Genomic DNA, 21938 nt, shown 5'->3' with positions numbered 1-21938 from the left:
GTATCATCGCTCTGTCGGCTCTTCCACACTTTGAGTGAACCTCACGTGATTTTTAAAAAAATTAAATTCTTTACACGTTATTTTATCACAAAAAAAAAAGAAAAACGAAAATGCCTTGTTAACATAAAAAGTGGGAAAAGTGTGCCGCCACGCATCAGAAAAACGTGTCGGCAAAACGTTTGGGAACAAAAAAAAAAAAAAATCCTCACTTGCATAGAACAAACGGGTGGTAACCGTGGGCCCACCCAAAGGGCACGGCGCCAGGCTACACTTAAAAAAGCATGAAAACAAAAATGTGCAATGTACAGGTGTGCCGATGCAGAGATGCGCAACTGCGTAACCTCGCAACTGCGTAACCTCGCAACTGCCAAAATGCTCAACCGAATGAGACACAAATGGGCGAATTATAAATTTAAAAAAAAAAAAAAAAAAAAAAAAAAAAAGAGGCTCCACACTAATGGAGGGGAGAGAATCGTCCCACACAAAGTGGCCCCTCCACTTCAGGAGCTGTCGTCGACGCTGTTTAAACTGTGATCCTTCGACACCAGGTTGGCCAGGTCCTCCATGTTGTTCTTCCCCTTCTGCAAGGAAAAAATGAAGCATGAATATAATATGCGCTACGGTCGGTCCACTTGAGTTGTTAATGCGTTGTGGTTCCATTTGGAACGTGTGGACTTTCCATTCTCTGTGTCCACCTCGGTCACTCCTAATTATACCATTTGATCTTTGCATTTGGACCATTTTTGCGGCGCCTTACCTGCCGTTTCTCGTCTTCCTCCTCAGCGTAGTCACCGTCTTCATCATCATCGTCCTCCTCCTCTTCCTCGACGTATTCCTGCGATTGCGACCCGGACTCGTCATCCATGCTCGAGAATATGTCTACGCTGTCTCCGTTTTTGATGTGCTCGAAAAGCTCGACGTTCCGCTTGGAGCTCTTCAACTCGTCACTCTGCGATGAATTGGGTAACAGTGAATGGGGAAGGCATGTTATGGTTGGAGGAGTACCTACACAACGCGCATGGTACGCATGGTGCGAATCGCGCTTTTCGATCGGTACTTCCCCTTGTCTTAGTCGTACCTGCTCGTTGGGGATGCCCTTCCTGTCGGTGAAGTAACGCCTGTGGGCGGCGAGGGCCTTCGCGTCGGGCGGGTGGCGCAAGGAGGCGTGGGTATTATTCTGCATGTCCAGCAAAGCAGACTGATTACACAGAGAGTTAAAGTAGAGGAGGTTCTGATTTTTCACCTTCTGTGTATTCAGACGTTTTTGAGTAATTCTATTTAAGTAATTCTGTTGGTGTAGAATATTCTTAATCAGCATTTGGTGGTCTGAATTCGTGACGTCATATCTGTTTTTTAGATTTTCCTGTAATTTCAGAGCTCGGCTTTTTTGCTTCCTCAAGTAGTCAATCATATTTTTTAAGATAATTAAATTTCTCTCATCCTTTTTCAAATCATTCTTTTCCTTATCTATGAGTGCATTTAAATTTTTCCTCTTATTATCCGTTACTTTTATTTCCTTCTCCTTTTTTATGTACTCTTTATTTATGTTAACATTTTCAATACTGATTTTGTTTATATCTTCAATGAGTTCCTTTATTTCATTTTTAATGCTTCGAATATTTTCCTTTTTATGTTTTATATCTTTATAAAGACAAAGGTTTATGAATTCTAAATTCCTTCTCTCCTCCTTTAGACATTGATATTTTTTTAATTCATTTTCGTATACATACGCTAGACAGTTTACTTGTTTTTTTTTTTTTTCAATACTTTTTTTTTTTTTTTCAATTTCCTCTTCTAGCTTTCTATTGATCTCCTCTATTTTGTATACGTCCTTACTTTCGATGTTGTAGTTTTTCAGGTCGGAGTAGTTGAAGTCGATAAGTTTGGTGAAGTACTTTTCGCTTTGCGAAGTTTTCTTTTTTTTCTCCTCTTCGGCGTTCACTTTTCCGTTCCCACTGTTCATATCACGGCTTCCTCTGTGCATGTTTCTCCCCTTTTCGGGGCCTCCCACGTCTCCTGCTCGGGAAGTTGCCTCCTCGGGGGTGTACTTCTCCAACTGTAGTTTCTTCTCGTGACCTTTTCTCTGTCGATCCTTTTGCTTCTCCTTCGCTTTGCTCAACCTGTCTATAGACCGATCTCGATTGGCCTTTTCCTTCTTCTTCATTTTGATTCTCCTTTTGGCGCCTCCTTCCGCATCTTCTTCGTCTTCATCTCCCTCCTTCTCCTTCCTTTTTTCCTTGCCCTTTTTGCTGGACTCCTCGGTGGACATTTCCTCTGTGCTGAGTTCTTCATAACTTCGGGGCTCCTTCATGCCGCCCTTTTTCTTCTCCACGGAATTCCTTCGTTCTGCTTCCTCTTCTTCATCCACCTCATCCACGTCGTCATCATCATCGTCGTCCTCCTTGTCCAATCTGGTATAGCTCTCGAAGTCGTTCTTGAAGAGGGCCTTCTTTTCACTGCGCTCCGAGAAGATGTCCTTCTCCTTCTTTTTTTTCCTCTTGCTCTTCTCCTTCTCAGAGCTATCCATGTCAGATTTCTCCTCTTGCTTAAATTCGAAGAAATCAAATTCCATGTTTAGCTTTTCGTTATTTTCGGGGCTACCACTTCTTGATGAGGCGCCCTTTCCCGAAGCGCCCTTTTCTTTCTTCTTTTCATTTTCCGTCTTGAGCAGGTCCCCGAAGGTGAGCTTGAGGCTGTCTCGCTTTTCCTTGTCCTCCACCTTGCGGAAGGTCACGTCGTCTGCAGGGGTGAACAAGTTAAATGGTGAACACATGATCGAAGTAATGGAAGTGATCAACGTGATCGACGTGATCTAAGTTGCGGGGAGGATGACGTCTCGAAGATGAGTTATCACTGCCGTCACTTCTCACACGTGGCTAAACTCACCATCCAACACCATCTGCTGGTCCTCCTTTATCGAGTTCAGCAGATCCGCAGGGATAGCCAGAGGGATGTTAATCTCCTTCTCCTTCCTCACTTCAACCATTTTATTCATGACGCAAAATTGCTCAAAATTTAAAAAACCATCATTGTCCATATCAGACACACTCCATATCTGCATAAGTTCACAGATCGATAGATTGGAAGTGTTCAGGTAGTACTCTCTGATGACACTCCCCTCGACTTTTTCCTCGTTGTTCATATCCAATGTCTTAAAGATCCTTCGATAGTCTTCCCTTTCTCTGGCACTTATCTTCCACTCCACATTCCCCTCCATGTTGGAAATGTCGGAAAAGGACTTATGTCGTATGATGTCGAAGCTGGGCAGACACGGGGGCTCTACACGGCGTGAAAAAAAGAAAAATTAAATTATATAAAATAGAAAAAAAAAAAAAAAAAAAAGCTATCTGGCTAGCTAAAATGCAAAAAAAAGTTTGCTATATCCACATGAACGTTCATATTATTTTATTATTATTTTTTTTTTTCATTTAAGTCATAAATCCTCCCCTTACGTATGTTTATAATGTCCGAATTGAGGGCGTTTCCATTCTGTGCATGTGCAACTAATCTGCAGCAAATGAAAAAGTCCTCCAGAGTCAGGTATCCCTTGTTCTCTACGTCACTGTACTCCCATATCTGCAGAGGACGGTAATACAAAGGGGACACACATCATGTAGGAACATATGCAGAGATTGGTGGTCTTCACAAAGGGGGTTAAAATGGTGAGGCCATTGCAGAGTTTTCTCAAAACTGCTATACTTGCACCACCAACATCCGTTGCCCCCCTTACCGAGTGAAGAACAGAAATGGATAGGCCTGAATTCTGCAGGAATGAGGACGCCGTCTTGTTGTCGATAAAGTGGCTGTCGAATTTGTCGTTCAAGCTGCGCAACGGAAAAGGGGAAAAGAAAAAAAAAAAAAAAAAAATGGGCCGATGTACAAACATGTAGCGGGTACATGAAACCATATTGATCATCTTCCTGGGAACACCTTTTATTTTAGATCTCCCTTTATTCGTTCTTCCTCTTTTATGTGCCCCCTTACTTAAACAGATTCACGTAGTAGAGGTACTCCTCCGAGGATAGCGTGATTCTATCCGTCGACCAAGCGTTGTCAGATATGTGCAGGGGGTTAGTTAAGGATATCTTCCTCATGTCTCCAAATGGGGTGTTGTTCATGGGGCCCCTCTTACTGGTTGCATAGCCTTTCATCATCTGGTTCGGGTAATATGTGTATTGCTGTGAGGGGGAAGCAAATGGAAAGAGTGCATACACACGTGTCTTCGCTTTCGCTATATGGGAATTCTAGCGGCAAGATTCCTTCACCGGAGCTGTTCTGTCCAGGTTAGCACGTCCCACACGGGTGCTAATGCAACGCCTGGGGTGCTTTTTTCCTTTCTTTTTTATTATTATTTTATTTTATTTTTCTTTTCCCTTTCGTACGTGTAACGCGGCGTGTACGTTTGGGGGTCCCTGAGGCATCTACAAGAGGGTAAAAAAAAAAAAAAAAATGTATATAAAAAAGATAATAACAAATGGAGAGATACTCATGGAAGGAGCGTGACATGCGGCCACTATATCCATAGCCTAATGACGGACTGCAATACGACACCACAAAGAAATAGGTCGTATGCATCTGCTCTGCCGCTTTTTCCCCTCCTGCTCATAAACACACGTGTAGATTGACTGGGTACTGTCTCGACATGGCTGTTTTGCTTTTTCTTCTTTTTCCATGCACAGGTGTATAGAAGCGGAAAAGGTAAACTACTATTGGGCAAAACGCACACAATGAATCACGGGATTACGAAACGGAGGTAGACAGTTGGTAACATACAAACGGGTAGTAACATATGAGGGACAAAAATTCACACTAGACAAATTATTATATCCCTGCGGTTGTTTGGTCAAACGTCTACACAGGGTAATCCAATGCATGCATGGAAAGGAAGAAGAAAACAGAAGGTGGGGGGGGTGAAGTAGAAATGTAACTCGTTCACTGCATGTACGCGCGCGCTTTATTTTCACAGTTTTCTTTTCCTTGCTTTGTTGCTTCGCATTTTTTTTTTTTTTTTTTTTTTATTCCTTCTGCAGAATTACATTTCGTTACTCGGGGTTAAAATGGATGAATGAATTCTTCACTTCTTCCACTGGGGTGGGTTAAATAAACGACTGGATGCCGCGGGTGAGGCAGTCCAAGTAGAATTTTCCCCCTCCAACGTGGGCAATCCAAAAAATAGGAAGAAATAACGCAACAACGGGTGAGAAAAAAAAAAAAAATTCTTCCCGTTGGCGTATTTTATACGAATGTGTCAATTAGACAACTCTTCCTTTCTTCCTTTCTATTTTTTTTTTTTTTTTTTTTTCCAAAATGCAGATATATATTTTTCCAACTGTGCTAAACTGAGTGGTCAAAATGAAGCGACGGAACCCGCGTATACTGTGTGGGGAGTCGTAAAATTCAATCTGGGGTGTACAATCATATGCTACAACGGAAAGATCACCTCTCCCCTTTCACACTACACTGTTTCACATGCACGCGTGTGTATATATTGCCGCGCGAATGCTTGCGAGTTTTTTCCAATACCTCCGCATGCATACAACTGTGCACATTTGTATGTTCGCACAACATCCCATTTGTAATTCGCGTCGAGGGGGGGAGGAATCCTCCCTTGTCACTTTCGACGTGACGCCGTTACGCCAGTGATGTGGCGCAAAAAAAAGAAGGGGAAAAATACGGCAAAAAAAAAAATACGCGAAAACAAATGCACGTTTAAAATTACCTGATGGGGGGAAATGCAGCTCGATGGGATGGTGCCTGCCTTTCTCGTGTCGTTTCCACGCTCCTGGCGCGAATATTAAAGGGATGCGCGCAGAGGATGGTCTACAGGCAGTCAGTGCGGTCGCTCAGCTAGGGCTGAGAAAAATGTAAATTATTCACCAAATGGGCGAAAAAAAAAAAAAAAAAAAAAAATCAAACAATGGGAGCAAACAATAGCAGGCAAGTTCTGGTGCAGTGGCACAACGAACAACAACGCAGAAGAAATAAATGCAACTTGCCGCGGGCGAAGGTGAGACCGACCTACACCAAGTTCACCCACACGTTGGTAGGGTGGAAAAAGGCTGTGCAAAAAAGGGGGTTCTCACCACAGCTGCGTAACGCGACACGCACAAGTATTATACGAAAATATAAAAAATGGAGGCACAAAAGTGAAACAAAATGTTGCAGTCGCGCATCACACGTGCTGAGGCTTCCCTTCGATGACGTTAGACTCACCCGCAAAGACAAGTTATGATGCAGCACAGGAATAGACCTGCGACGACAGACGGGCAAACAAAACGCGGTGGGACCTGCGTAAAGACTGCATGCGCGCAGATTTACATAGGGTTGCAACAGGGGAAGCTAAAATTAGCAAACGTGCGTGAAAGAAACGCTAGACGACAAGGTATAAGCTACCTTTCGTATGCTATCCTTTGCGCAAAAAAAAAAAAAAAAAAAAAAAATATGAAGGCGCAAGGAAAGGACATAAATCAAACGCAAGTTATAAAAAGCTCACGTAAGATACAAATAGGTCATCAAAAGAAATGGAAAAAAAAATTTCAATAAATGGATTAATAAAAAATGAGGAACATAAAATGGTAAAAAATCAAATTGCTCTTTTTTTCAATTTGTTTTTTTTTTTTCTTTTTGGAAATAATAACAAGAGGGGGGTGGTTTTTTTTTTTTTTTTTAATGAGCGGGTATTCTCTTTCTGCTCCACTTCAGAGGGAGATAAATCGTACATGCAAAATACGTATGCGCATAGCTTACAAAATGGCGCGCGCGAAGAAGCGAAAAGATTTTTCTGCTTTTCCTTTAATAAGTCACTCCGCTATTAGGGGTTCTTAAATGGTTAATAATTAACGCAGTGGACGTTTCTTTTTTTTTTTTTTTTGGCTTCTTTTTTTAGCAGCCCCGGCGTGCTTAATGCAGCATATGGAAAAAACTATATAAAAATTTTGTAGCCATTTACTATCATTTTTACCGTTCGTCATTTGGGAAGATAAAAAATCCTTGCGTGGTTTCTTCCAGGACGGACAGGAAAAGGAAGAAGTGCTAGACCCGTTTATCCCACAAAAAGGAGTTAAAATAAAATAACCATAAAAGGGAACGTATATTTTTTTTTTTTTTTTGTCACTCCAGGGGCGTAATTTCTTAACCCCCAGGAAGAGAAAAGGTAATTCCTTCATTCGCAAAGAGATGGGGTGAATTTTTGTTGGGCCATTTTGTTTCATTGGAAAGACGGCTCAGCAAAAGGGCTTGCAATGTATATGAGGAGGAAGAAGAAACAGAAAAAAAAAAAAAAAAAAACCCACTTTAACGTGCCAAAATGGAACAATGAAAAAATGGTTCTGTGATAACATAACAGTCTCATCTCGTTTGCTCTTTCGGAGCAGAATTTTTTTTGTGCCCCTGTCTGTAATTGCGACTTAGCAGTAAATCTGATAAATATGGTTAAGTGTGCCGTCTACGCCAATGCGCAAAGAGAAGGAATGAACAATGGTACATTCGCCTAGGACGGCGTCTACCTTTGTTACAGCCTTGTCTACCAGTTGGCAAAGGACCCTTCCACCCGCATCGAGCATGACCATTTATTCCCATGTTTTTCTTAATTCCCTTTCTCATCACATGGAATAGCAAATGCGGGAAGGCGGCAGATATGCCTATACATGTACCGCTATACCTCCTTCCCCCATTTTGTTACTCGAAAAAAAAAAAAAAAAAAGTCACTCAACCCAATGCGTACGCAAATAGCCATTTGTATGTGAAGCAAAAATATGGCACAAACATATTTGCCAATGTATGGCTAGTCCATGTCAAGCATTGCCTATATTGGCTTTGTAAAAACAACACGAATGATGAGTCGAACATTTTTCTTCGATCCAATGGAGCGCGGCGGACGGGTCAAATGTGGAAAATAGGGAAACCGTGCGGCTCACCTGGCGCTCCCCTGACACGCCGTCGCCATTTGCACACACACACCACAACTGAGTTGTATTGGCCAAAAATTATTTCCACCAACCTTACCGCAAAGCGGCGGAAGGGAAGGATGACGTCCATCCATCCATCCATCGTGGTCACTACGCGGAAGGGTTACCCAATCGCACAATACACTTGGGGGTTGAAAAAAAAAAAAAAAAATCACCCAACACACGGATTAACACGCAAAAAAAAAGGGGTTGTTACTGCGCGTGAAGACCGCCCCAACGGAGGTACTCCTAGTGAAGTACCCATTTTCTTTCCCAATTCTGCTTCCTCCACTAAGCACAATAAAAGCAAAAAGAATGACCGCACGTACGAAAAACATTGAGAAGTCCTCCACTTGCAAATAACTTCCACACCTGCCACTCACGAGTGTAAGGAAAAAAAAAAAAAAAAAAAAAGCACGTGCCGTAGTTAACACCCGTGGAGGATAACTCCTGAAACGGGCACACATAAAAAATACACATACATATAAATATATATATATATATATGGAGGAAAAAATCATAAAAAGATAAAGAACAAAGTCCCAGCCAACGGAACGAAAGCGCGCACGAAACCAATCGCTGCTAGACACACTCGGTGAGGTGTAAAGCAAGCATCGGCACAATGAGCCAGGTGTAGCATACGGCGTTAGCATGCCCCCGCCATAGCGCTCTTCGCAGCCCAAGTATTTGCTTAACCCCAGGATGCGATGAAGGGGGCCTTCAAAACCCTGCTGAGCAAAATGCTCAGGAGAATAGAAAATGGGTTTTCAGCATCCACGGGAAAGACGCGCTTTACACATGGGAGGAGAGGCACAAGTGGCCACTACTGCGCTGGTGGTACCAGTGGTAGTGCACGTGCACCCTTGCAGTTGGCCCTGTGGTGCACGGGTGACGGGGCAAGGGACCACCGGGGTGAGCGCACCCCCACACGGACGGCCCTCCTCATCGCGGCAACCATCGGTGGACTGCACCTGCTTCTAAACAGCGCAGAAGATGGGGATCAAAGGGGGAAGAAAAAAAGATGGAACTTTCTTACCCCCCCACGTATGAGAAACGAAATAGCTAGCTGTTGCGGGATTATGGCCTACCTAGGCAACAGAGACGCCTCGAAAATTCTGTTCGATGGGATTGAGGTGTTGCAAAATAGGGGCTACGACTCCTGTGGCATGTCCACCATAAGCCGCACCAATGGAACTTTAAAGACGACCAAGTATGCCAGCAGCTCGACCAGTGACGCTATAGAAAAACTGAGAGAAAATTATTCTGCTAGTCACAAAAATGATAAAATAGGAATTGCACACACGAGGTGGGCAACACATGGATGCAAAGTGGATGAAAATGCTCACCCGCACATGGACTACAACGAACGGATTAGCATCGTTCATAATGGCATTATAGAAAATTACAGAGAGTTGAAGAGCTTCTTATTAGGGAAGAAGATTCCCTTTAAGTCTAACACCGACACAGAGGTGGTAGCCAATTTGATAGGTTACTTTCTAGACCAGAAGGAGAGTTTCCAAAACGCAGTGCTCTCCGCAATTAGGCAATTGGAAGGCACATGGAGCTTCTGCATAATACATAAGGACCACCCAGACGAAATGATCCTTGCGGCGAACGGTTCGCCACTACACATTGGGTTCAAGGATAATGAAATTTTTGTCGCATCGGAACACTCAGCCCTTTTCATGTTTACGAATGAATACATTTCCCTAAAAAACGGAGAAATTTTATCCATCAATAAGGACAAGATAAATGACCTAAAAATGGATAAGAAAGTGGAAAGCATACCAGAGGTTGTTATACAGAAGACACCCCACCCTTTTCCTCACTGGACACTGAAGGAAATACATGAGCAATCAATTACCTTATCCAAGACGTTAAATAATGGTGGCAGATTTAGCATTCTAAATAGCTCCGTAAAATTAGGGGGTCTAGATCCCTACGTAGATGAACTCTCCCAGATTGAAAATATTATGCTGATCGGTTGTGGGACGTCGTACTATGCTGCACTTTTTGCAAAGTATGTAATGCACTACTTGAATTGCTTCAACACAGTCCAGGTCATGGATCCTACAGACTTCAACGTTTCCGTCATCCCGAAGGAAAAGGAAGGAGTTATCTTCATATCGCAAAGTGGAGAAACGAGGGATGTTATTAAGGCTTGTAAATTAGCTGACGATCTGAATTTAAAAAAGTTGTCTGTTGTTAATTCTGTTGGATCTACTATTGCTAATATGACTGGACGGGGCGTGTATCTAAATGCTGGAAGAGAAGTTGGAGTTGCTTCCACCAAGTGTTTCACTGCAGAAGTGTCCGTCCTCACATTAATAGCTATTTGGTTTTTTCAAAACAAAAAGGGAACCTACCACTCTTCCCACTCTAAGGTAAGCGCCTTAATCAATTCCATGCATAGACTTCCCCTATATGCTGGTACAACTGTTAAATCATGTGAAGCGAAGTGCAAAATGCTTGCTAATAAACTCACCAATGCGAAGTCGATGCTCATTGTGGGAAACGGGTTAAGCTACCCAATCGCCTTGGAAGGGGCCCTAAAAATTAAAGAACTCACTTATATTCACTGCGAAGGATTTACTGGAAGTGCCTTAAAACACGGACCCTATGCACTCCTCGGTGGGGAAGAAAACATGCCTGTAATTATGCTCGTCTTTAATGACCCCTCCAAAAATGTAATGATCAATACGGGTGAGCAGATAAAGTCCAGGGGTGCGCACATCATTTGCCTGACGGACGACGAAGACCTGTGCAAGCACTTTGCCGATGACATTATTTTAATCCCCAACAACGGGCTGCTGACCCCCCTGCTGGCCGTCATCCCCCTGCAGATGCTCGCCTACTACACCTCCGTTGCACGGGGCAACAACCCCGACCGCCCACGCTGCCTCGCCAAGACGGTCACCGTGTCGTAGTCAAGGGGGAGCACTAAGCCGTTCGTGCAGTAGGGCCATTTCATCTACACATTTCGCATCACCACTTACTTCGTCATCCTGCAAGGTCATCTCGCTTTGTCGTTTTGATTAGTCGTTTTGATTAGCCATTCTGATTAGCCATTTTTATTAGCCATTCTGATTGGTCAATTTTCATCACCTCTTCCCGCCGGAGGAGCGCCTCAAACACGCGCAACGACGACAGGGCGAGCAGCGCGCCCGCGTCCTTTGCGCCGTGCACGTCGTACACGTAACCCCATTTGAAAAACTGATAAATGGACTCCAAGTTGCAGCACCGATACACATCCTTATAACCTATATACCCATGCAAAAATAGGTAACTAAAAACGAAGGAATTCAAAATTTGTGTGCATTTGTAAAATAAAAAAATGCCTGAACTGTTCATATTTTTTATCAAATTTTTTATTTTCTCTTCCACATGAAAATCCTGCACAGGAGTTTCGAAGTGATTTGCTCTTTTTAACTTAACTCCATGGATGTTTTCAAAAATTGAAATGTATTTATTGTACACATTATTTTCTTCCTCCGTCAAATTTTTTATTTTGTAATTTTCTACATAATTAAGACTTTTCGGCAAGTCAATCGTTTGGGACTCTCCCCCCTTCTTCACTCTGTCCATCATATTTGGCTGTCCATTTTGGTAAAGAATTAAATCGTTTTGAAAATTTTCAAAGATTTTATTTTCCATGATGGCTCTCTGCTGTTGGAAGTGCACCTTTTTATCCTCCTCTTTGGTGTGCATTTTGTCTTCCCCTTGGGGTACCGCCCCCTCCAAAAAATCGACCAAATTGTTAGCCGTCAAGGTTAAGGGCATTTTCTGCAAATCCATCTTCTCCCTATTTCGCAGTAACTCATGCTTTATCAAAAAGCACAGATCGAAGCTCTCGAAGGAAAGTACGTTCTTCCCATTTGTTAACAAAATCGAATCGTCGATGAATATTTCCATTTTGCCTGTGCAGGTGTTTTTCTTCAGGTGGATGTTTTTTAAATTTGCCAACTTGTTGAGAGTCCGCTTGTCGTTGTTCAGGCAGAGGTACCGGGCTGTGTGCACGTCCTTCCTCCCCACGTTGTGTAAGTAGCCCAAATTTACGAACGGGCGGAACGGGCGGAGGGAGGTTCTTCCTCTTTTTCCTTCCCAAAGGATACGCTTCATGTTGTGCTAATTAAAAGCGAATGGCAGAATGCAGCAGTTTGCTCCTTCAACCCGTGACAAAAGCGGCCAATCTACTACTTGGGGAAAAATAAAAAGAATTGGGTTAAGAGAAAGTAGGCTCAACGGGGGCAAAGGAAATGGCTCATTTGAACGGTATCCCAACTGCGTGATTTTCCCGCGTTTCTCCTGGTGAGCCCCTCAAGGCGACGACATAACACAAATGATAAATTAAACTGGCAGGGGTGGTGGCATGGCCAACTGTGCCCCCCCGATGTTGTTTGGTTGAAAAGGAAAAGGCACCACGTGGGGCGTGTGCGTAGGGGCATTCGTCACATGGAGAGCGCGCACCGCACGAGCATGTAGGTGAAAAAATCGCCCCAAACGCAGAATGCAAAAACGTAAACAGCTTAGCCCATTTGCAAAATGGCTCGGATAGGGGCGTAAATTTTGAAAAAATTTGAGAAAAAAAAAAGCAACAGTGAAGAAATATTTTTTACAGAACAAAAGGCGCCGCACACGAGTGGGTCACCGGTTCGACGGTGCGCCTGTGGCCGCTTCGCAGAATCTTTGTAGAGACCTCCTCACCAATTCAGCGATTTACCGATTTATCGATTTACGGCTCCCCCTCAGAAGATGCCCGTTTGCTTCAGCATCTGCAGGAGGTACATCCCCTTGTTGTCACCCTGCGTGCGGCATTCCTCGTGGGCGCTCTGGTAGCCCTTCTTCAGCGCGTCGACGAGGATCCTACGCACGTTGTCATTCTTGAGCGATTGCAAAATGAAGCTTTTCAAATTGGCGTCATTAAGCTTCTGCACTTTGTTCAGCAGGTAGATAATATCCGTGTCCTTCTCCTCCTTTATGGCATTTGAAATGTCGCTCGAAATGTCGTTCGAAGTGTCACCCGAAGTGCCGTTCCCTTTTTTCTTACCCTCCCCTTCTGGATCAGCATTTCCATTTGTGGGTTCCTTCGTTTTGAACCCTATGACGCTTTTTTTTTTTTTCCTAAAAAAGTTTTCCCCCATGTTGCCAAAACCAAAGAAGTTGTTCAGTTCGGAGAGTAGGTCTCCATCCTGGTGACCCTCTTCTCCATCATCCCCCCCAGCGTCATCAGTGTCGTCGCCCCCACTACGGTAGTGTTCACTTCGGTTACTATCCCCGAAGAAATTTTTAAATATTCCTGAAAACAGGGAGTTAGGAAAAAGATCATCCATCCTTTCCATGTTGCCATACTGATGGTACTTGCCGTCCTTCCCTTCCTCTGTGTTGTCTTCACTGTCATCGTCATCTGGATCCAATCCATTACGTCTAATTATAATTTGTGTGTGTATATTATTATCGTCATTTGAGAATCTCCTCACGATGATATTTTTCCTCTTCCTGTTTCTACCCTCCTTGTTCGAATTCGCATTCTGGTTGTACACCCGTGTCTCTGCCACTTTTCGTATTATATCGTTTTCACTCTGCAGTGCATTCACATTGATGCGTCGGGCAGAGAGTTCCCTTTTAAAGTCGTTTAATATTTCGAAGCTAAACTCCGGGTGTGCATTGTAAAGGGCACTCAAATGGGTGTATTCTTCTTCCACTGCCTTTTCATTCCTTCGATTTGCGTTGCAAGACTTGAATCGGTGCAAGGAATATTGCTTCTTTTCAATTTCCTGTGTTACGTACTTTTCTATTATTTCGGATGCCCTTTCATACTCGTGATTATTACGCGGGGGGTTGTGTTGCTCATTCGTTGGATCACTTCCTCCAGATGAAGGGTCCCCAAAACTACCATCTCTGTAGTCACTCCTCAAAGTGTGAACCATCTTATTTAGCATGTTCTGTTTTTCCTCTGGGGATAATTTCTTAAAGAAGGTAGTCATCTCTTTGTATCTTTGCTCAAATTCGGGATCCTTCCTAGTTGGTTCCCTCCTTGGGAGGTATTCCTTCCCGTAGATAACCTTTATGGCATACCTCCTAATCACATCGTTAGTGCTTTTACAATCCTGCATATCTATGTTGTCTTTTTCTAACTCGTTTGTTATATTGAGGAAGCTTAGCTTTTTGCTTTTCAGCTGTTCATATATTTCGGCGCACTTTTGGTCCACCTTCAGATGATCAATGATGGAATTGTTTGCCCCACTGGTGGCAGAACCGCTAACAAGGTTGCCTTCACTCATAGCGTGAGGTGAACACGTAGTCCCTTCACAGTACATGTAGAGCTTGCCATTTTTTAAATCGAAGAGGAACTTGCGGTTCAGCAAAAAGTCCAAACCGAGCAAAACTACGTTGGAGTCCAAATATGGGAACACATTTTCATTTGCATATAATTCCTTCATTTGGAGGGGCATTCCTACTTCACTCTCCTTCGACAGAATAGCAAAGCGATTAACCTTTTTTAATTTCCTCACCGTGAACCTCTGGTTTAGTATATTCTCTACAGGGACGCTATCATCACCCCGTTCGTCTTCCCTTTCCAATTTCACGTCACTGTTTATGAGCAGCGTCTTTGAAGTGCCCGAATCTAGGAGACCCTTATACAGCTGGTTATTTACATCTACGCTGAAATATTTTATGTGATTGCTATAGTTGTGTAGGTCTACTTTGTGGCAGTGCCCATCGGGGGTGCTTGCCCACTGCTCCTGTAGTTTATTCGAAGCGGCGTCCCCACCTAACTCTATCTTCATACGAATCGTATCAAACAGGAAGGAGTCAAAGTTGGAAAAAAAATCAAATCCGATAATCCCATCTAAATTCTTGTCCATTTGTTTTTCTTCCATTAGGTAGAATTGAAAAACTTTCTTCTCCCTACTTTCCTTTGCCTTCACCACTCTCTCTACATCCACCTTGGTATTGTTCAGGTAGAGCTCTTCGTGCACATTTTGCACGTCTTCTCGTCCGAACAGGAGATGAGGGGGTCCCCTCTCCGATTCGGTTGGGGCAACACCATTGCTACGATTACTTTTAAGGAGGATGTCTTCCCCCCGTGAAAACAAAAAACTGTTGTCACTGCACAGGTCCACGATGAACCTCTTCTCCTGATCATTCATCACCAGTTTGGTGCATAGGAATTCATTCCCACTTGGGCTCTTAAAGGTCTCTATTTTCATTTCGTTTTTTGCAAAGCCCGGTTCGTCTCTACTGAGGAACAGCTCCTCCTTCCTCCGTTGCACACCCGCGTTCTTCCTATCAAATTTGAGCCTGCCTTCAAATCCATTCTTGTTGTGAATAAAGAGATGCCTTGCATTTATACTATGACTCAACGACCACGGGTTTGGCAAACAGCCCCCCTTTTCAGACACGTGGATGATACGATCTGCGCTGTTTCTTAACTTGAGTGTGTCGTAAAAATCGAATAACAGAAGGGGCAACAGGAGAAAGCCAATTAGCACGGGCATTTTTTTCCTGTCAACGTTTTTAACCTTATTTTTGTGGCCATGTAGGACAAAAAGTTATTTTATTTTATTTTTCCCTCAGGACATGTTTTTCAGCGATTATTCAAAACAGTGTAGGGGGGAACTGCTCTCCCTTTCGGATTAGCACACACTGGGTTGTGTTGTGCTGGTACACTCAACCGGGTGGAAGGGCCCCTGCAAATCTGCCAGAAAACGTCGTCCCTACATGTGACCTAACACGATCACCCGCTCATACATGTATTCGTTTCACTACTGCTATGCTTTGCACAAAATGGGCGTTTCACAGAGACCTCCTTTCGCTGATCATAGCCTGTTAACCAGCGGGACGCACATGAAAAAAAAAATAGAGAAAAAAAAACACAAAAAAAGGGCACTACAAAGAGCATAACAAAGAGCACAACGAAAAACACAAAATAGAGCCCAAAAAAAAATACATAAAAAAAAAAAAAAAAAAAAACGGCAAAAGGAATATCTCCTTGCCTACATAAGCCATATACCTGCCACGCACGACCAACTAGTATTAAGAACAAAAATCCGATACAAGAATGTGTTGATGCTGCTGTGTTTACGATGGCCTCACCCGCAAAATGCGAAAACGGGCTCGGGGTGACCGCAAAGAAATATGAGCCGAACAAACCAGCACATTCGCACTGCAACTGTTCCGAAATGCACAACGCAACACGCGAAGGTAACCTGTTCGTCATTACTCTAATGCTCACTATTGTGATATGACCCACTGGGTGAGCCCCCTCCTTCAGAAGCCCACCTTGTAAGGATGCGTAAAGCGAATAGAAACCAACTTAATTGGTGCTACATCACACCTGTTGCCAGTTGAAAGGAGCCTCTTCACAAAAAAAAAAAAAAAAAAAAAAAAATCTACATGAAAATGTAATCCCATTTTTTCTAATTGGATATGTACCCCAAACATGAGTTGCACACATCGCCAATCAGCTCCTTCAGGGAAGTACCTTCACGAAGTAAAAACCCATGTCATGTTGCTTCACATTATTTTTGTTTTTTCTCTGGGGGTATCTGCTCTTCCAAAGCGCCTGGGCCAGATTGCGGTGTCGACTCCGAGGGGGTGTTGATCTCCTTTTCGACCTTCTCATCCTTCTGGTAGACTGAAAAAAGGGGGGGTTAAATAAGGGAGAAGTATAATTAGGAAGGTGCAAGGCCCTAGAAAGAAGTGACCCCGTGTGGACACCTGCACATGGATGGTCTTGCAACAACGACTGCGTAAAGTGGCAACTGCTGCGTAACGTGGCAACTGCACTACGTCGTTTCCCTGCACACCGATTTTCTCTCCTCCCTTACACGTTCCGTCTTCTATGACACGGATGAGGGTGCCCTTCAGCTTGTTCCGTATAAGGATGTCCTGTTCCAACTCATCGATCTGGTCAGCCATCTTCCGCTGCAAATTGATGAGGTGCTTCTTGTAGAGGACTCTGTTTTGGTATTCGGCCTTCAGTTCGCTAGTCACTCTATCCACTTGGCGTATGTTCCTCATCAGGATGTGTCGTTTTATTTTCAAAAATAAGATATAGGTGAATAATATTTTTATTTTTTCTATACTAGCCAAATCGTCAACCAAATTGGCTAGCATGTGTTTCAGCTTAGTTCTTTTCTGTTCCTTTTTTTTATCCTTCCTCTCGACTGCTGTCTTGTCGTAAACCCCTCTTCTGAAAAAATTCAACAGCCGCTTTTTAGTTTCGCCATTTTGGCCCTTTCCACCCTGTGCATTCCCCCCCGGTTGATCATGCAAAAAATCAAAGTCATACTTCCCATTCAGCAGCTTCGTGAAGAATAAATGCATGTTCTGCGTTTTCTGGACCATTTCGAACTCGTTGTAGTTTTGTGAAGTCGTGACCACCACGTCGACTTCCTCCTCATCGTGCAGACTTGATTCATCATTTGATGGATCTCCCCCTTGTTCACCTTGCGACGACTGCATGTTCACCTCTTGGGAGTTCATTTCTGGGTCACCACCCTGGTTGATTGGTTCGGTAAAACCGGAAAGGGGGACCCCACCATGATCACTGCCCATTTCCTTATTCACCACGGCAGTATTCCCCACTTGGGGTGCGACCCCACCCTCACACCAACCACCAGGTTCAGACGCCTGAACGAACTGACCCCCCTCCTGAAGCATATATCCATTAGGGTCATACCAATTTAGCATATTCTCCTGCAAAGCCTTTTGATAACAGTACTGATTATACCACTGGATCTGCTGATTTAGTAATTGCCCCACCTGATTCCTCTCCCATAGTATCCTCACCTTTTCGAAGGTCTTGTCTATGGTGTAGAGGATGGCCTTGAAGTGGAGCAAAATATCATCGTCGTCAAGGACTAGATGGTGAAGGACTAGGTTGTCAAAGGGAAGTGAATTTTCCTGATCTTCCTTGAGCTTAACTGTTACTGTGTTTTCATTTTTTTTTAAAAAAATGTACAAGTATATTGACGTGATGTAGAAGAGGAAGAAAAAGAAAAGGAAACTACTTAGCAACTCATAGGCGAAGTACTTTTCGCTCGTCTGGACGTGGTAAAACAGCATCGTCCATTTTTGCAGGCCTATGCTGGTGTTCAGGTAGGTGTAGGAGCCTGCGATGGGGGGTGGCAATCAGATGAGTACGCGAAGAAGTGATCAGATACTGATGTAATGAGGTGATACACCGGTGGGGAGGTCGAAGCAAACGTAGCAGACACCGTCATTTCACCCCTTTCTCTTACCCAAGAGGGACGTCAAACAGACGAAGATGAACACCGACGCCGTCACGAAAAGGAAGTGAAACTTGTACTTGATAAATGAAGCAAAATAGTTAACAAAAAAGAAGCAATAAAACTTCAGCACAATTGTAACAAGAATAATGTGACAAAACAAATTCCCGTAAAATTTGCACACTTTTATCCGTAACAGGTCGTCCAAAAGTGACTTGAATTTCCCCAGCTTGTTTAGATTAAACGTGTCTGCAATGTTCCTGTTCTTTATATGCTCAACGTAGTCATACGAGTGACTCACAGATGTCAGTGTCATAAAATTAAATACAAAGAAGCACAGACAAATGATAAAAAAGAAGCTGAAGAACAACAGGAAGAATCGATTCCGCACGTAGTACAGCATGTACATTACCAGTAGGAAATAACCCGCTGTTACGATTAAGAGGAATATCAGAATGATCAGTTTAGTTGTGTACTGCGGGTTTTTAATTTCGGTCATCTCCTGGATGAAGACGTCTTTGGTTTGTCTGAACAGGCCATTGTTCTGCACATTGAAGGAAGCCTGCCCGGGTGAAAAAAAAAAAAAAAAAAATTAAATAAAAAAAAGCTATCTGGCTAGCTAAAATGCAGAAAAAAGTTTGCTATGTCCACATGAACGTTCATATTATTTTATTTTTTTTTTTTCAGTCACTTTCTGGTGTTACATTTAATAGAATGAACAGGTTTTGCTCAAAGTTGTACAGTAGGGCATACGCGTCGTAGTGTTTTATGACTTCCTTTCTGTTGTCAAGCGTGTCTTCGTATTCGCGCAGTGCGTGCGGGTCTGCGTGGGGAAGAAGCGGCGAAAAGGCGAGCGCAGTTGCGGTGTGTATATAATGGTGTGTACATAACGGGGTGAACATAACAGGGTGCACATAACGGGGTGCGTGCCCGTTCAGACATGGGGATGGCCCTCTCCTCTGCCTACCTGTGACGGGCTCGTCTGAAAGTAGGGGATTCTCCACGGCTATTTCGTCCGACACTTTGGGGGAGTTGAGAAGAAGGTCAACGTGGGGCGGCATGAAGAGATGCATATTAGCACGACGCATATTCGCACGACGCGCATTGTACCGACGTGTGGCTCATTTTTTGTGTCCACCCGCACACACGCTCCGGCAGCGAAGCGCGCTTTACCTTCCTTCCCATCGCTGAGCTTCACCAACACGTCATAGGGGAAAATGTGGAAGACGTCTTCGTAAACAAAGATGTTCTGTCCCTCGAAGGCCGCTTCCAATTTAAACAGCTTTTTATTGTCTAGGTTTTTCTTATTTCTCATTATGTTATTTATCACGACGGCGCTGAGGAACTGCAGGTACTCGGACGTGTGCGTCAGCGTGTCGAACGATTTTTCCTGCACAAGGGGGGGCGGGCAGTTAAAGCGGCTAACACGGTTAACACGATTAACGCGATTAACGCGGTTAACATAGTTAACGCAGTTTGATCGGTCAGATTGGCATGGTAACGATGTCACGCCAGACACTCTTCCACATTTTAGGCGCCCTAATGCATTACCCCTCCCTGCTTCGTGACGAAGGGCGCCCCCAACTGGTGCGAGTAATGCACGTCAAGGTGGGTCATCGTATTCTGGTCAAAAAATATTTTCAGCACAAAAAATATAAAAAAAAGAAAAAAAAGAATCACGCTGCAAATCTTGAGGATGTCTATTTTATTTTTCTTCTCTTCGTATTCTTCGTAGGTCATTTCTTTTCTTCGTCCGGGTGTTTCCTGTACAGGTATGTGTGTGGAGTCAAGCATTTTGTTATGCGTCTGTCTATGGCTTGTTTATTACTTCCCCCTATTGGAGTAGCTAAGTATTCGCCCTTGACGAAGCTGCTCTTTTTTACCGTTTCATTTTTCTCCTTCAGGAAGAAAAAGTACTCCCTTAGTTTGTCCCATAGATGACTGCTTCGAGGTTTACAATCTACATGAAGGGAGGGGAGTGAAAGAACATGTGTGCAGCTCCTGTGTAGTTCCCTCGCAATGGAAGTAATGAATGAGGTGGAATGCCCATTCCTCACGTGACCACCGAACTGCCTACCGAAAAGGTCCTCATGATTGTTTATCAGCAAAAAGGCAGTCGCGGTGGAAGCAACTGTAATCATGGGCACAAAAAAAAAGCTGTAAATTATAACAACGAAAAAGTTGTATACAAATTCGTTCTTGTATTTTGAGTCGTCTTGGAAGGTGAAGACGGAACTGAAGTAGGCCTTGAGCTTCTCCCCGCCTGGAAGAGATACAAAGGGGTATATCACAGTATAGGATTGCACATATTACTACTCATTAGTAGCTCGTCCAAGGAGAAAAGGCACATGCACACACCCAGTGAGGAACAAACTCCCCCCTTACTCGAAAAATAATTTATGAGTATCAACAGCAGAAAGGAAAGAAGAAAGAGGAGCAGCATGTAGTTGTGCGCAACAGTTGTCCGAATTATTTGCACCGGGATGAAAAGGACCTTCCAGTGATTTGACAATTTTTTCAGGACGATTAAAATGAGGAAAAGGTAGTAGGAGCAAATTATCAGATCGACGCCTTTTTCGTGCACAGAGTAATTCTCAACCGTGTCTACAGGGAAAAAAAAAAAAAAAATGACGAAATGTCGAAATGACCAAAATGAGGAAGAGGGGAGGGACAGAGACACCACAAGATTAAGCAACCACATAATATAGGCACGTGGAATCCCTTTCCCACTGTTCCCTTGAGTACCTATAAATTGCTCGTAGAGGATGCTCAGGTCGATGAGGGTAACTAGGCCGAGGTGCAGGATGTTCATTTTTTTTCTGGTAAAGGGGGGATAAAAAAATAAAGGGACGGCATTTCGCTTGTGTGTATGCATGTGGTGGGCGTAACTTTTCTGATAGCACCGCCACTGGTGCTGCCAATGCAGATGATGCAACGGATTCAACTGATGCAGCTCGTGCCCCCTGTCGAAGACGAACTAACCCCCGAGAGATGCACTTCCGATACACCACCATGAACGAGCTCATGTTAAGGAAAAGGAACAGGAGCCACTCGTACCAGTGGTAGGCGTGACTAATACTTATGCTCGATTGGGACTTGAATATAGTCGAATGGAACAACTTGTGGAACGCAACTGAGTAGTCTGCACGGGGGGGAAGAACAAGTAACGAAATAGACACAGGGAGAAAAACGAACGAGTAACTAAATGGGATAGACGAGTTGTTCCTACTGATATACGCTCCGCTACCCACCTACATATGTACTGGCACTCGAATTATAAAAGGATAGGATGTAGTTGGAGCCCCCCTCCAACTCATATCTCGAAAAATGAATTCGGCCATAGTTGCACACTTGAGTCATGCCGGAGAATTCCCTCTGAGCAACTTCTATGTCATCGATACTAGCATACTCATTCTTAACGACAGAGGAAATGGCTTTGTGGAAGCAGTTCGTAAAATCATCGTTTCGATAGGAGAAGTGCACAAAGACAATAGAGGCATACAGAACAAAATGGGCAACTAATAAAAAGGTGTTAATAACGGTTGTGTAGTAGTGCCCCCCTTTTTCATTCTTTCTCAGAATGGTGTTTCTTATTTCCTCCAGTTCGTTGATTTCGTGCTCGTTCATTGGGTTAGCGTGGGGTGTGCAGGATATATGTGCATGTCATGTGTGTGTTGCGTAATTTTCGTGCTTGACCTCAGGAGGTTTGTACTTCCTCCCGTGCGCTTTTCCGCCACCCCTGTGTGTAGACCATGGC

The 21938-nt window shown here is 43.6% G+C and overlaps 5 protein-coding genes across 5 annotated transcripts; 1 reads left to right on the top strand and 4 right to left on the bottom strand.

Moving 5' to 3' along the window:
* Window positions 1-500: 500 nt before the first annotated feature.
* PCOAH_00014520 (Uncharacterized protein) lies at window positions 501-4154 on the bottom strand (the record flags this gene model as incomplete). The annotated part of the gene is made up of 7 exons (XM_020058261.1): window positions 501-581; window positions 758-949; window positions 1079-2739; window positions 2887-3279; window positions 3453-3576; window positions 3731-3824; window positions 3985-4154. The coding sequence occupies 7 exons, from the start codon at window positions 4152-4154 to the stop codon at window positions 501-503; spliced, it is 2715 nt and encodes a 904-aa protein (XP_019913848.1).
* A 4499-nt stretch (window positions 4155-8653) lies between these two features.
* PCOAH_00014510 (Glutamine-fructose-6-phosphate transaminase (Isomerizing)) lies at window positions 8654-10873 on the top strand (the record flags this gene model as incomplete). Its single annotated transcript, XM_020058260.1, has 1 exon — window positions 8654-10873. The coding sequence occupies one exon, from the start codon at window positions 8654-8656 to the stop codon at window positions 10871-10873; it is 2220 nt and encodes a 739-aa protein (XP_019913818.1).
* Window positions 10874-10994: 121 nt separating this feature from the next.
* Window positions 10995-12065, bottom strand: PCOAH_00014500 (Uncharacterized protein; the record flags this gene model as incomplete). The annotated part of the gene is made up of 1 exon (XM_020058259.1): window positions 10995-12065. The coding sequence occupies one exon, from the start codon at window positions 12063-12065 to the stop codon at window positions 10995-10997; it is 1071 nt and encodes a 356-aa protein (XP_019913786.1).
* A 626-nt stretch (window positions 12066-12691) lies between these two features.
* PCOAH_00014490 (Uncharacterized protein) lies at window positions 12692-15445 on the bottom strand (the record flags this gene model as incomplete). The annotated part of the gene is made up of 1 exon (XM_020058258.1): window positions 12692-15445. The coding sequence occupies one exon, from the start codon at window positions 15443-15445 to the stop codon at window positions 12692-12694; it is 2754 nt and encodes a 917-aa protein (XP_019913738.1).
* Window positions 15446-16468: 1023 nt separating this feature from the next.
* Window positions 16469-21808, bottom strand: PCOAH_00014480 (Uncharacterized protein; the record flags this gene model as incomplete). The annotated part of the gene is made up of 13 exons (XM_020058257.1): window positions 16469-16584; window positions 16778-18064; window positions 18194-18743; window positions 18886-19004; window positions 19149-19202; window positions 19355-19571; window positions 19733-19945; window positions 20065-20141; window positions 20259-20444; window positions 20567-20785; window positions 20927-21000; window positions 21164-21323; window positions 21433-21808. 13 exons carry the CDS (start codon window positions 21806-21808, stop codon window positions 16469-16471), a joined length of 3648 nt encoding a protein of 1215 aa, XP_019913770.1.
* Between the last annotated feature and the right edge of the window lie 130 nt (window positions 21809-21938).

This window comes from Plasmodium coatneyi, chromosome 6 (assembly GCF_001680005.1).
Source record: "Plasmodium coatneyi strain Hackeri chromosome 6, complete sequence".
NCBI lineage: Eukaryota > Apicomplexa > Aconoidasida > Haemosporida > Plasmodiidae > Plasmodium > Plasmodium coatneyi.
This window is presented reverse-complemented; position numbering and strand designations above follow the sequence as displayed.